Genomic DNA, 13,285 nt, shown 5'->3' with positions numbered 1-13,285 from the left:
TTCTTTGCATATTATTTTTTCGCGTAATATTTTATTTTCAAGCATTTTATTATCAAATGCACAGAAAACGTATATTTTTTATGTATATGCAAGGAATATATGAGGGAGAAATGATCAATATTCATCGATAAATACCCTTTATTCAATCGGAGTAACATTTATACTTACTTAAAGCATGTTATTGAACTTATATACTTGTAGATTTTCATTAACGGCAACAATTATAATTGAAATAGTAACAGAAACATAATGAGAGTAGTGACAATAAGTTGTAATCATAATAATAGCAATCATAATAATAGTAATAAAACAATAATATTATATAATAACAGAAATAATAATAATAGCATTAATGATCGGGACTAGTAGATGATAATGACGATTCAATAATAAATATTGCACAATATATTACTCGTATTAGAACGGAACAAGAGGTAAGATAGTTAAAATGTAATAAGTGTTGATTGTTGATTATCTGTTTTTTTTCTCATTCTCGCTCCCTCCTTCCTACTTGCCAATTATGCTAACGCGAAATAAAAAAATTGCTTGATGATAATAATGACAATGGTAATTATAACGACAATGATAATGACAAGAATAATTATAACGTCAAGATTATTCGTACTTGTCGATCGACTATCTTTAATTTGTTATTACTCTCACTACACGGTGGTTTGGTTAAAGTATATTTACTCCTTCTTGCTTTCCCCATCTCATTAGCCTCTCAGACAAACAATTAATTAATCTTTCGTAACTGCTTCTCTTTTTTATATACATCATCTATAATTGTATAGCGAACGTAATATAATTTTAACATAATATAGTTTTATGTCAGCAATCATTGATTATTCGATCGACATGTCTGCTATTTTATGATGATGAGTTTAGTGAAAGGAAATAAGAATGTGTAAGAAATAAATATTAAAAATATATCTGAGATATGTTATGATATATTGATAGGGAGCACTTGTCCTCCGCAGGACAACTGATGTTGATTATTAATAAATACATGTGGTAGATCTTTTAATAATTCGCAAGCACACCATTAACAGATACTTTTTTATATTTATATTTCTTTCAAGGAATCTATAATCATGTTCTTCATTTTTTATGCATTGTACTGTTAATGGTATTAAAATTTTTCTGCATTTATGTCGATCGATTTACACCTAGGTGTAAAAAGTCAACCAGCGACAAAACGGAGATGTTTCTGACTTATACCATAATAATAACAATAATAATAATAAAATTATTTTAATGCAGTTTGAACGAGAAGCGGTGACTCGTATGACTCAAAGCGAAGAATTTTCGATATATTTACAAATTCTTGTAATTTCCCCGCATTTCTCGTTTCAATAGCAAAACAAACATATATAATAAACAGGAACAGAAATAGATTAACGAAACAATAACAATTAATGCGCCGATGCAAATGTACACGACGTATGTAAGTAACCGCGAATATACAGGAGAGAATGCGACGCATTCGGAAATTATTGCACGTACGAACGAATATTCTCCGACCGAATTGGTCGCATTGTATACTGAAGGAACGCGAAGCTCGATCCTTCTTTGCCTCTTTGGCAAAACGATCGAGGCTCGATCATCCACCTCGGACAGCCATAAATTCGACAATATTTAGGATTGACATCTGTTGATGAAGAAGCCACGCACGACCTCGCGAACATCTCTTTCCCTCTGTTTTTCTCGTCGTCCCTCTGAAATCGCAGCTCATTATCGCCAGCGATTCTTGTTCTTATAGTAATTGTATATCTCTGTGACTATGTACAGCCTATATGGACAACGCGTCGCACATTTCTCTCGTAGACTCGTTAATATTATATAAATACGTTGGTATACACTCGTGACTATACTTTATTAACAGTAGTAAGAGTAGTGGTAGCGATAATGACGATTGGATTAGTCGCTAAAAACGATCCAGCTGGTTGTAACAGTTACAGTAGTAGTAATAATAGTAGTAGTATTAATGAGAATAATAATAATAATGATAATAATAATAATGATAATAATAATAATAATAATAGTGTGACTAGCTGGTAAATAGTTAGCCGATAAATTGATTTATAAGTAATCTTCAGGGTTCAGCAAAAGCGTCATTGGTGGACCGTGAACCGGTCCTCGTAAATCGCGCGCTGATCGCTTAAACGGTAATAACACAGTTACACAGCGATAAGTGTGTAGCAAGAGTCCGATATACAGCTAAATTAATCATTTTTTTTTACACGACTTAGAGCAATATAACCACCAACCTGTCGAATAATATATAAATGCATTTCTCCCGTTGTGTGTATGTACATATGCGTGGCGGTAGCGGCCGCCGTGTGATTCTTGACGCAGATTCATTATGTACAAAAGATATCGCGCTATATGAGCAACGTCGCCCCCGTAATAATAGTCCGTTAAGCTTAGCTCGGATGAACGCTCGTGGAGCTCTTATCCGATTTAGATGCCGTTATTGTAGCGTTTTTTTTTTTTTTTTTTACTAGCGTTAACAGCCCCATACGATACGCCGGTCGATCATGTTCGACCGGCCACGACGACTTTCACCTACGTCACACGTGATCGCGGTTGACGTCGCATGACGTCATAGTCCGGAATTCACGCAGACGATGTATGACGCACGCTGGCAGATTTCTCAGCGTCCGGATAAGAATCGCGCATCACGAAGTCGGGTTTCTCCCAAGTCCGTAGGCCGATCCGCGGAGCTCAGTCATCGACGCAGTTTTTCCTTCGGGTGGGAAGGGAAAGGGCTGCTGGGCATCGTTCATTCGCATCCGGTGTGAACGGGAGGAAGGAATGACTGCGATCCCCACGAAGAGTATCGTCACGAAGGGTACCGTCGTCGAATCGGTTTCTTCGCGCGAGTTCCGAGCGACGTTCAGTATCTGATCGTCGGTCTTTAAGGATGGTCTCAGATGGGTGTCGGCAGAACCGTGAAGTCCTGCAATGCGGTCTTCACCGTCTCGTAAATCGGCCGGTTGCTCTCGTCGGCGCAGTAGCCGTCGGCGGTGCACAGAGTCTGTAGCTTCGTCAGGTAACTGTCGAAGTTCTCGTGGCCTATCTTCTCTTGCGGCCCGCCCGGGGCGTTCGGTATTCGCACTTGCTCCAGCAGGGTGATCATGTTGTCGCGCAGCGACTGATAGTATTCGGTCAGATTATTGTTGCGTTGGCTTATCGATGACGTTTCCTGCAAACAAAATGTATTTATCATATGCCAGAGCGCACGCATGATAGCGTCTGCGAAAACGCGCGGTTTCGAAGAAACCGTACTTACTAACGAGACTGACAAGTAATTTATAGTAGATTATTTCTTTGATATAGATGCAGTAAAAGTATTTGCATTTGAAAAATTTACAGTAAACTCGTTAGTTAAAAATGCAAAAATTTTTTCTGTAACATACGTCACGTGAAATTGATTGATTGACCGCAAATTATTTCAGATATGTGATATCAACATATGGTTAATAGAACATATCACAACATATCATTTTATAAACAAAACAGAGATGATTTCTGAAAAGAAACATTTCATTAATGCATAATTATATTGTTATAATAATATTATAATAAGTAATAATTGCATAATATGTAGTATAATTAAACTTTAGGAAAGATATGATGGCATGAGCGCGATGATTGCGAATTAATTGACGATCAATCAATCAATATACAAATATTTAAACAATATCTATTTTTTACATTTAATAATTTGTCAGGTATCTATTCGACACACGGTACGCTGCCGACTGAGCAAAGACTGACCTTATCACCGTGTTTGAGCTGATTCTCCATGGCGGTAATATCCGAGCGCAAGCGCAAGACTTGCGATTCGACCCGGGCGTTCTCTCTCTGGAGCTCCGTGATCTCAGCCTCCAGTGTGTAGAGATCCTCGCCCCCGGCACCGGCGGTCCCGCTACCGCTCGAGTTACCCTGACCCGTGCCTACCGCACCCCCGTGAGCCGGACCACCGGCTTCCAACCCTGAGGACAGGACAGACAGGGTCCAGTTTGATAAGGTGCCCGTCACGTTACGATCGAAAACGAATCGTATTTCCCGGTTTCCAAAAAGTTATTTTCCCACGGTTAAGCAGACGACTTATTACATCTCTATTTGATCTCTTTAGTCTCGCGGAAACATCATCACAATGCGATAACACACGTAACAGCCCTGTCGGGCTCAACAGTTGGGAAAACTACTGGAAACCGGCACGATTCGAATCCCCTAATTCGACGAAAGCTCGTATAACTCTACGTATTTAGATAGAAGCATTTTGGCGTTCCTTATTTTTTTTTTGTTTTAAACAATGACGATTAAGAAGCATCAGATTGAAAAATTTCGAATAGATCTGCGGGATTTTTACGCGATACATGTGGAGATGTAGCGAGCATTTACATTATGTCAAGGATCAATTCAGGCAGCGACTTAGGCGATGCGATTTGTGAAAATTGCGATCTTAGATCGGAATAAAGTGGCCGAAAAATCCGCTATACATATTTTCCACCCTTTCACTTCGCTCGGCCCAAGTCACTGCAATGTAGCTTGTCTTGAGATAATGGGACGGTACGGTTTCTTCTGCTTACGGTTCGTGCCAAAGTGATATACGCATCTCGGCAGAAAAGCGAGAGACATTTTGAGACTCGTTCGATCAAGCGTGTGCTCCGACTCGGTAAGAGACGCACGAACCTGACAGGAGTGCCGTGGGATGATCGGGACAATGTCGGGGTGTTTTGGGAATTAGCGTGAGGTGCCATCATACCAGATAGAAGAAAAAAAAAATATAGAAGACACCGAGTGCTGGCGTTGATATTTATTTTATTGCGGATGGACGAGAGATAGAAGCTTATAATTATTTATTGTGCCAGAGAGGTATATACATTTTTACAAATATTGCCAACACTCGGACGTCATCTCGTAAAAGTAAACATACTGGTGTGTGGATTCTGTATGTAACACCGAAAACACATAGGAAACAAGTGGCGAATACGTCAGTCCCTTACCTTCAAAAGTAACCGTGCTCCAAGCTCAACATGAAAGGAGCTGATCCCAGAATAAATCAGAATATATTATTTTTCATCATTAAGACATAGGTTGTTTTTGATTTTACATGTCTTGTACATAACGAAGGAAGAGGTTCCTGCGCGGGACCGAATCGAGAAAGGAAGGAAAAAAAATGAGACGTAAATTAACGCCGTTATATTCGCGATTCTAGTGCTCCCTATCTTTCTATTTTCTTCATTTTTTCATAAATTATTTCTTCTTTATTTATTTGTTATATCTAATCAGTCGCGATATTTTATTCGAAAACCAGAAACATTTATTATTGAGAATAAAAAAGAGGTCGAAACGGGAAAGTAATATTTAAAGAGAAAAAAAAAAAATAAAAGGGAACGAATTTTTTTTTCTTTTGATGGTCAAGAAAAACGGAAGGATGAGGAAAAAGGACCCTCATTGGTATGACAGCACATCATTGCGTGAAGAGCAGAGTATGGCATAGCACGGGATCAAGTACAAGGTTAGATATGCACAAGTTTACAAAGAAAGATACATAATTCCGTATGTTTTAGCATCGCGCTCGTCCAGACGTCAATCAATCTACGGAAAGCGGTAGCGATGTTACTTTCTTTACACAGCGATAGCGGTGTCATTTTCTTCTACAACTTTGAAATAAAAGTGAATGTTAACGAGACGATTAACCCTGAACGAGCGCAAGCATATAGAAAAGAACAGAGCGAATTTAAACTGCCTTATCTACTCTATAACATTTTCTCTTTCTATCGCGCGTTGATAAGAAAATGCGCATCTTCGCGGTTTCAAATTTTGGCAGCTGCGCATGAGAAGAGAGAGCTTACGAACGCTCTTTGATTAAAGTTCGATTAAATTTCTCGTAATACGATTGGTCTCACGCACAGCGTATTCTGACAATTTTATTCTTCGATCGTTAAGTATCGACAACCGGTGGCGTCATCATCAGAGGCAACTCGATCCTCACCGGTGATTCCTCTGCTGTACATGCTCATATTATCCTCTGGTTTTGGTTTCTTCACGGCGTGGCTGGCTATCGGGCAGCCCGACAAGGACCTATGGCTATGGAAAGATCCGTTTATGTGACCGAGTCCATCGCATCCGGGTGTGGGGCAATTGACACCTTCAAATTTCATGGCCGTTGCGGCAGCTACGGCCGCCTTGTGTTGCTCAACCGTACCACCGGATTCCAGTACTCGCATCTTATTCCTATTTGCGATTGGGCATCCAGATGCACTGCAATAAAGATATAAAATGTATAATGATTACACGTAATATGTATAGATAAACATTAGACAGATTGTTAAATTCAATTATGTGTTACCAAGATTGAATAATGTAACAAATGCGAATGATAACCACGATCGTTTTATTTCATAAGATATATGCATATAATTTAATTTATATTGATTTAATTGATATTTATCGAATATAGATCGATGCCTTTAATAAGCTACGATTGAAACTTGAATATATAAATTGACAATATACGTAAAAAATAACGTTAACAAAAGTATTCAATCATAACTATCGTAACTAGACAAGTTTAATTGTCAGAAGGATTGCGTGCGATTATCCTACGACAAGATTCACGCTAACGTGAAACGTTCCTGCGAGCCTTACCTGCGGTGCGACAAGAATTTGCCGGTGGCATGGCCGGACCCGTCGCAACCCGGGATTGGACATCTGTAGTCCAAAATGCCAACACCACCAACGTCACCAACACCACATAATCCATCCGCACAGAGCGAGCGTGAAACGAGCGGAAACCGCCTGTTATTAGTCAGCGTCTTCGCCTTTGCGCGAAGTGTGGGGAGAAGGAGTTAGGATGCGGTTAGAAGGGAACGGGATTTCCCCTTTTCCCGGTCTAAAGCGACAGCCTCCCGGTACGTGCAATGCGGTCGAGAAGATACCTGCGTTAGTTGCTACGTGCAACGTGCGAACGCGACGAAAACGCAAATTGAGATCGCGATTACTACCGCACCCTCAAATTGCAGAACTTGCGAGATGTAATCGCATCGTGAACCAAATCCTATATCGAGCTCGCGATAGCCCTCGCTCTTTTCGAAACTCACGCCTTTATCATATTAATTTATGTTTGTCATTTAATTTATCACGCTTTTTTTAATATTACAAGAATAATAAAGAAAAAAAATCTCGTGATAATAAAAAATCTCGGAATAATTTCTCAAGAATTAAAAATAAACTGATAAAAAATTTAATTTTGATTCGCCAAATATATTTTGAGATATTGATTTTGTATAATATAATTAAGAAGATATCGACGACATATTTTTTTGGTTATTCAATTAGTATCGCTCATTAAAAACCAACACAATTAAGAAGGATCTTGTATGATTCAGGATATCTCTTAATAGGAAAAATGGAAAACATAGTTGATTCGTGTTAGTTGCCCAGAAAAAAAAAAGTACAATGGAGAATGTATAATTAAAATTCGCACCAACTGACCTCAAGGGTTCAGAATCTTGACCATCTCGAGGCTTACTCTTCGGCTTGTTGGCTCGTGGACAGCCGGATAAACTTCTGTGCGACGAGTAATTTCCCGTGACATGTCCAGAACCATCGCATCCTGGTGTAGGACACTTGAGCTCCTGGGAATGCGCCTGGATTTGCGAGCGATCGGCTCGTGGACATCCAGAGAGGCTGTAAAGGAAAGAAGAGTCTTCTATTTTAACGCGTTGCAAAAACCCCATGAAGATCGCGCGCTGCATGTTTTGAGGATTCACAAAAAATTACCATTTCGAAAATTCGATTACTACTATAATTACATAATGTTACAGTTATTATAAAGTTTTGCAACGCGCTAATCCTCATGGCTTCGGTTCACGAACGCACACCTCAGAAACGTCCAACCATCGTTTCAGCAACACATCGCATGCAATTTACGCGACGTTGCCACGATGTCGTGAGTACTCACTTGATGATGATCTAAGCTGTTGAACTTGAAGACGATCAAACACGTCTCGGCAATTAGATCTCGATGAGTAACGAACATCTCGTTCGCTGAAGCGATCGGAATCGGTTACGTATCATACGAGTGATACAACATACCGGTTTAATATATTGCTATTAATAATTAATCATCGCTATGATCTATAAAAAATACGTGTATATATGTTTATATATATCATTGTGAAGCGTCAAGAGAGACGTTGGCTCACCGAGATCAGTGCAGCGAATCAGCACTGGTTTCAATACGATTCAGTTTCGGACGACTTGCCTTGCGTCCAGTTCGAACGAAGACATTCAGGGAAAGGGAGACTTAAGACTCGCATTGTTCGATTATCGATCTCGATCGAAGCTCCGAGTCTTACGCTCTCCGAGGACGCCCTCGAATGTCGCGCGGATTATGATCGATGATGGGGGCGGATCGTGTTGATAGCATGCAAATGGCAACGCCGTGTTCCAGTTGGATCACTCATGAGGTGTCGCTCGTAAGATCAATCGCGCTTCGGACTCGCACTGATCCAAGATCGGTCTTACTCTAAGAACATCGAAAGGGAGAGCGGGGAGCACACTCACACCTGACCCCAATGAAACTCGCCAATTGCCAATTGACTTTGCACGAAATGCGTCACATCGCTTCGTGGTACCTTTGATCGTTACGGTTCTGCTATGACATGGTCATCGGCAACAGTTCGCTACGAAGCTGCCCACACGAGGCTGGCGAAAGCGGCTTTCAACGGACGGCTTAGTCGGTTTGATTAATCACTACGTATGCGCACGAAAGCGAATGAGTCTCGCGATCGAAAGCAGGTCGATCTTTCACAATGCCGATTTCTTCGCAATGCCGGACTTTGATTTTGCCATCCCTTTTCGTAGGGGTCGGGTAAAAACAGCGAGGAGAAAAAGAAAGAGAGTTCATTCAATTACGAGGCTCATCTACACACTTTTGGTATCGCATAATGTAACGTAGATACGTAGGAGAATAAAATGAGGAGGAAAGAGAAAGAGAGGTGAATTGTGTAATAGAGAAAAATAAAGACTATATATCGTATATACTTATATGCAAGATAGAGCTATGATACCACTGGAGATATTCACACGTATGTTAAATATAGATATATGTAGCAACATAATATCGAACAAGTGTACAACTCAACCGTTCAACTAGAAGAAGATAGAATTTCTAGATGTATATTTCGTATCGCAATACACTTAAGAAGCAACTACGCCACGGACCATCAATATGCATCGATGCAAGAACCATCCATGTAAATGTAATTCGCAAATTTACTTGATGTCATTTGTATTTATATATATAGTTGCGTATATGTATGTATATATATATATATATATATGTGTGTGTGTGTGTGTGTGTGTGTGTGTGTGTGTTTGTTTCAGGACATCTACTGTTTTAAAATAAAAACGTTGATTAAGGGTCCCTTGCTGAATCAAAGAAAACCAGTAAACTCAGATATAAATTTAATTAAATTTTTTAATTATCTGTACGTATAGATGTATAGATGCGTGTGCGTGTCTGTAGCGTGCGTGCGTGCGTGCTGCATCGCCATATCGATATATACATAATCGAGCGTTCACGTCAAAGTCTTGGTGTAAATGTCGATGCCTTGCCTTCTGTGGGTAGCGTAGTTCCCTGAAACATGACCCATGCCATCACAGGACGACGTGGGACACTGTATCAGCTCCTTGCCATCGCGACCACGAGGGGTGGGACGAGGTGCGAAATTCAACGAGTACCTCCTCACATTCATACTGCATCGAATAACATTAATCGTCAAATCGAGATCCCCTAACTAAGTGCCGAATCATCGATAATTCTCTAATTGTTGCTGCTCGAGCGCGAGAGCTAACACGGTGAGTATAAATTTCTTTCTGCCGGTCTATTTCTTTCTTTTATTAATGCTACTAATTTATACAGCGATTAAATATAACTTGCAAGCGCTCGAGCAGATCTAACATAATTCAATATCCGAGCATTCTGAGCGATTCCATAAATCGCTTTCTTATATAAACGCAAATACGAATTGTCTATAGTAAAAAATTAGCGCAAACTAATATCGCGTTTCGTAACTTTTCAAGCGCGAGTGGAAGATCGGTGTATGATATGATATGAAAAAATGTCGAGAAGCGAATGAAAAGGGGCAAGAGAGAAGGCGAAAGAGGAAGCGGAGGAGCAAGCCGAAGGAATATCAGCAGGTCTGAAACGAAGGGTGGGCGTCTCGTTCTTGTTTCCGGTCTCATCGCAGTCTCGTAGATGGGCAAATCATCCCCATCGGCTATGAGAAAGCCTCGGAAATCTCGATGGCCCTCGAGTGGCCGCGATATTGCCGGGCAACCGAAAGCCGACGGATGCGGACTTAAGTGCAATTCACTGGTACGTTGTCGGACTATTTATCTATTTTCGCGTTTTTGCAATCTTCGTCTTGAACGTTGAATCTAATTGTGTGATTGCGATTAAATTTATATTTCAAATACTTTACAATCGAAATATAATACATGTGTGTGAGGGAAATATTTTATAAATTGCTTTTTGAAATATTTTTCTACATTTAATCTTTTTCGCAAATATTTTTCTACATTTTAATATTTTTTGCCACAAAAAAGGTAATTTATATAACTAGTTTTTTTATAGAATTTTGTGGCTTTAAACGGAACGTAATATTTGGTACGTTAATATAAAAATATATACGAATGATCACGCTAAAATCAATCTTCAAAAATTTAATCGCTTCTATTTTGACGAATAGAGTTTTGAATATTTTTTAAATTAAATGTAAGTTTAAAAAGATTTTATTTCGAGAAAGATAAAGATTTTTTGATCTTTTCATGACATCTAGCTTACGTATTTAATGTTTTCATATATTTAGGCCATCGATCTGAATCAAGGTATACTAATAAATGTTTGAGAGAGAATACCGATAATATAGTTAGGACATGAAGGGCCGTAGTTATATTGCCCGCCACCATTAATAAAGTTGAAGTTCGGATATAGATTGGTTTTACCGAGGTTACAGCTGGCGGTAACGTGTTCTACGTTATATAGTTTCAATAAAGATGCAGCCAACGATTGGAGGACAGACGTGGAAAGATTAATATCGTGAAATGATTGAATGTACTTTTTATTTCATAAAATTCCAAATTGCGCGTAACAGGACAAATATGAGCATATTTCATTAGATGTGTGTTTGTCATTATTATTAAGAAACGGATATTATGAAAACTTCTATATCATAAAATGGAATAAAATTGTATAAGTAGTATTACACAAAAGTAAAATTACTAAATCATTTAATTTTTAAGACAATTAAAAAATATGAGATATATTATAATCAAAAGAGGGATAGATAGATTTCTTCCTCTCTTGTCAAACGATTTAAAAAATTTGTTATAATGAAATAAATCTGAGGAAAAAGTAATTTTTCTTTTGACTATTATATATAATGATTTACGATACTCTGATGCAAATAAAAGTAAGTTACTAATAATAAATATTTTTTAACTATTGACAGAATAAAGATTCGTAATTTTCGCACTTTTGTCCATCGAGGAGACATTCGTGAGATCTACGAAACGCGACGTATCGAATTTTGGACCGCGGTAAAGTTACAAAAGGGACGAGAGCAACTTTGCCTCGAGGTAGCCGAGGAAGTGTTCCAGGGGTTCTAACCCACGGCGGGAGACGATGCAGGGTCTCGGTCCATAATCCAGTGCGGTGGCAACTGATTATACCCCACCTCTCATTTTAACCTTATCCTGCCTCGCCTCCACGCTCTCTCAACCCCTTTCGGCCCCCGAGTCCGCGCGCGCGCGCGCACGTTTTCCACTCAAGCCTCATCCTCATTCTCTTCTTATACGCCCAACCGCGCCTTCTCCATACCGCGCCGAGCTTCACGTCAATTAGAATAAGGTTGGCACTTTTGGTACGAAGAGTAATTACTTTAATTAACAAAATGGAGGTGGGTATGCGCGAGAGTTTTGCCCCCTTTTCCTCTCGCCCTCCGCCGCTGATGTTAGCCGCCGCCGCCACCGCCTCCACGCCTTTTCGAGTTTCGGCCACGAATCTATCGCGAAGGATTCGTGCGATCCTTTCCGCAAGGCAAGTAAATATCAAGGCGAGAACTCGCGATGCTCGCCTGTACGACGAGTGGACGTATTCTCTAAATGCTACTTTATGCTATAAATGTTTGTATTCTCATCTCATATTTATCATTTAAAAAATGATTACCTAATGATAGGTCAACTTTCTTATATTATTCTTAAGATTTATATTAAAATAAATGTCAAATATATATATAAATTCAATCTAAGCATAAGCTTATAATCAAAGAGTTGCGTGAAATGTTAAATATGCGGTGAGAATGTCAATCAATTTATAGTATTTTTAATCGAGATCTACCGAGTAAAAATATTTTTAAATAAAACTCTATATTCTGTGACCTCAGTTAATTTAAAATTATTTCCGATGTTTTTTTCGATTTAACGAATACAAAATTATATTTACAGGACGAAAATAACAGTTATAAATCGGACAAATATTGCTCATAATTATTCCACCCAAAGGAGAGAAAAAAATATCCTACCTGTCATCCTTGCCGGATGGTTTATCAAGGGGTCCAACCGTGTGCTGTGGGGGTGGCATGCTGTAGCAGGGTGCCGGAGTATAACCCGCTGGAATCTGATAACCGGAAGTCACTGGACCACCCGGGTAAGTTCCACCGCAATTGTAACCTGCAGTAGGATAGGGAGTGTACGTGTTTCCGGGATATTCGGGTTGAACGCCGGTCATCCCGTAGCCTGGATGAGGACTCATTGGTCCGTAACCTAGTATACAAGAAATTATATAAGTAAAGTAATAAAAGTAATAATTTCTTAAAAGTAATTAGATGACAAGTACTAAATATCTTGCTGTAAAATGAATTGTCTATCAAGTTCTTACATTACATTGTTTTATAGAATTTCAAAACTTAACACATTTTTCAATAATTTTCGAGTCAATTATTTTGATTAAAACAATTTTAATTAATACTCTTTATTTCTTCTATGTTCAATGCTTATTTTAAATATTAAAATCAATCTATAAAGTATTATTAATTCTTCTATCAATTATTATAACGTAACTCAAAAATTAATATAACAATAATGATCAAGGGTATTATTACAAACTAAAAATATAAGTTTGATTCTTATGATATAGAGAAAGCGTACGATTTTTGGGACACTTGGTTTAAATACGTTCATGCGTGCCATGTAATCGCGC

The 13,285-nt window shown here is 38.8% G+C and overlaps 1 protein-coding gene across 5 annotated transcripts in view; it reads right to left on the bottom strand.

Moving 5' to 3' along the window:
• Positions 1–120: 120 nt before the first annotated feature.
• The window catches only part of LOC105251450 (mucin-5AC), a 283,388-nt gene continuing 270,223 nt past the window's right edge, over positions 121–13,285 (bottom strand). For 4 of the 5 annotated variants that reach the window (XM_025412181.1, XM_025412184.1, XM_025412185.1 and 1 more), the window contains 6 exons: positions 12,609–12,849; positions 7,513–7,707; positions 6,667–6,816; positions 6,011–6,279; positions 3,784–4,001; positions 121–3,208 (listed from right to left, as the gene is read on the bottom strand). In XM_025412181.1, coding sequence (XP_025267966.1) covers positions 2,933–3,208; positions 3,784–4,001; positions 6,011–6,279; positions 6,667–6,816; positions 7,513–7,707; positions 12,609–12,849 — 1,349 coding nt within the window. In that variant the 3' untranslated portion in view covers positions 121–2,932. The remainder of the gene's footprint in view (positions 3,209–3,783; positions 4,002–6,010; positions 6,280–6,666; positions 6,817–7,512; positions 7,708–12,608; positions 12,850–13,285) is intronic. The other variant, XM_025412182.1, reaches the window with a different exon arrangement.

Source organism: Camponotus floridanus, unplaced genomic scaffold (genome assembly GCF_003227725.1).
Source record: "Camponotus floridanus strain SB8 unplaced genomic scaffold, Cflo_v7.5 scaffold49, whole genome shotgun sequence".
Lineage (NCBI taxonomy): Eukaryota > Metazoa > Arthropoda > Insecta > Hymenoptera > Formicidae > Camponotus > Camponotus floridanus.
The sequence above is the reverse complement of the archived record's forward strand: the minus strand, read 5'-3'. Positions and strand labels throughout refer to the sequence as shown.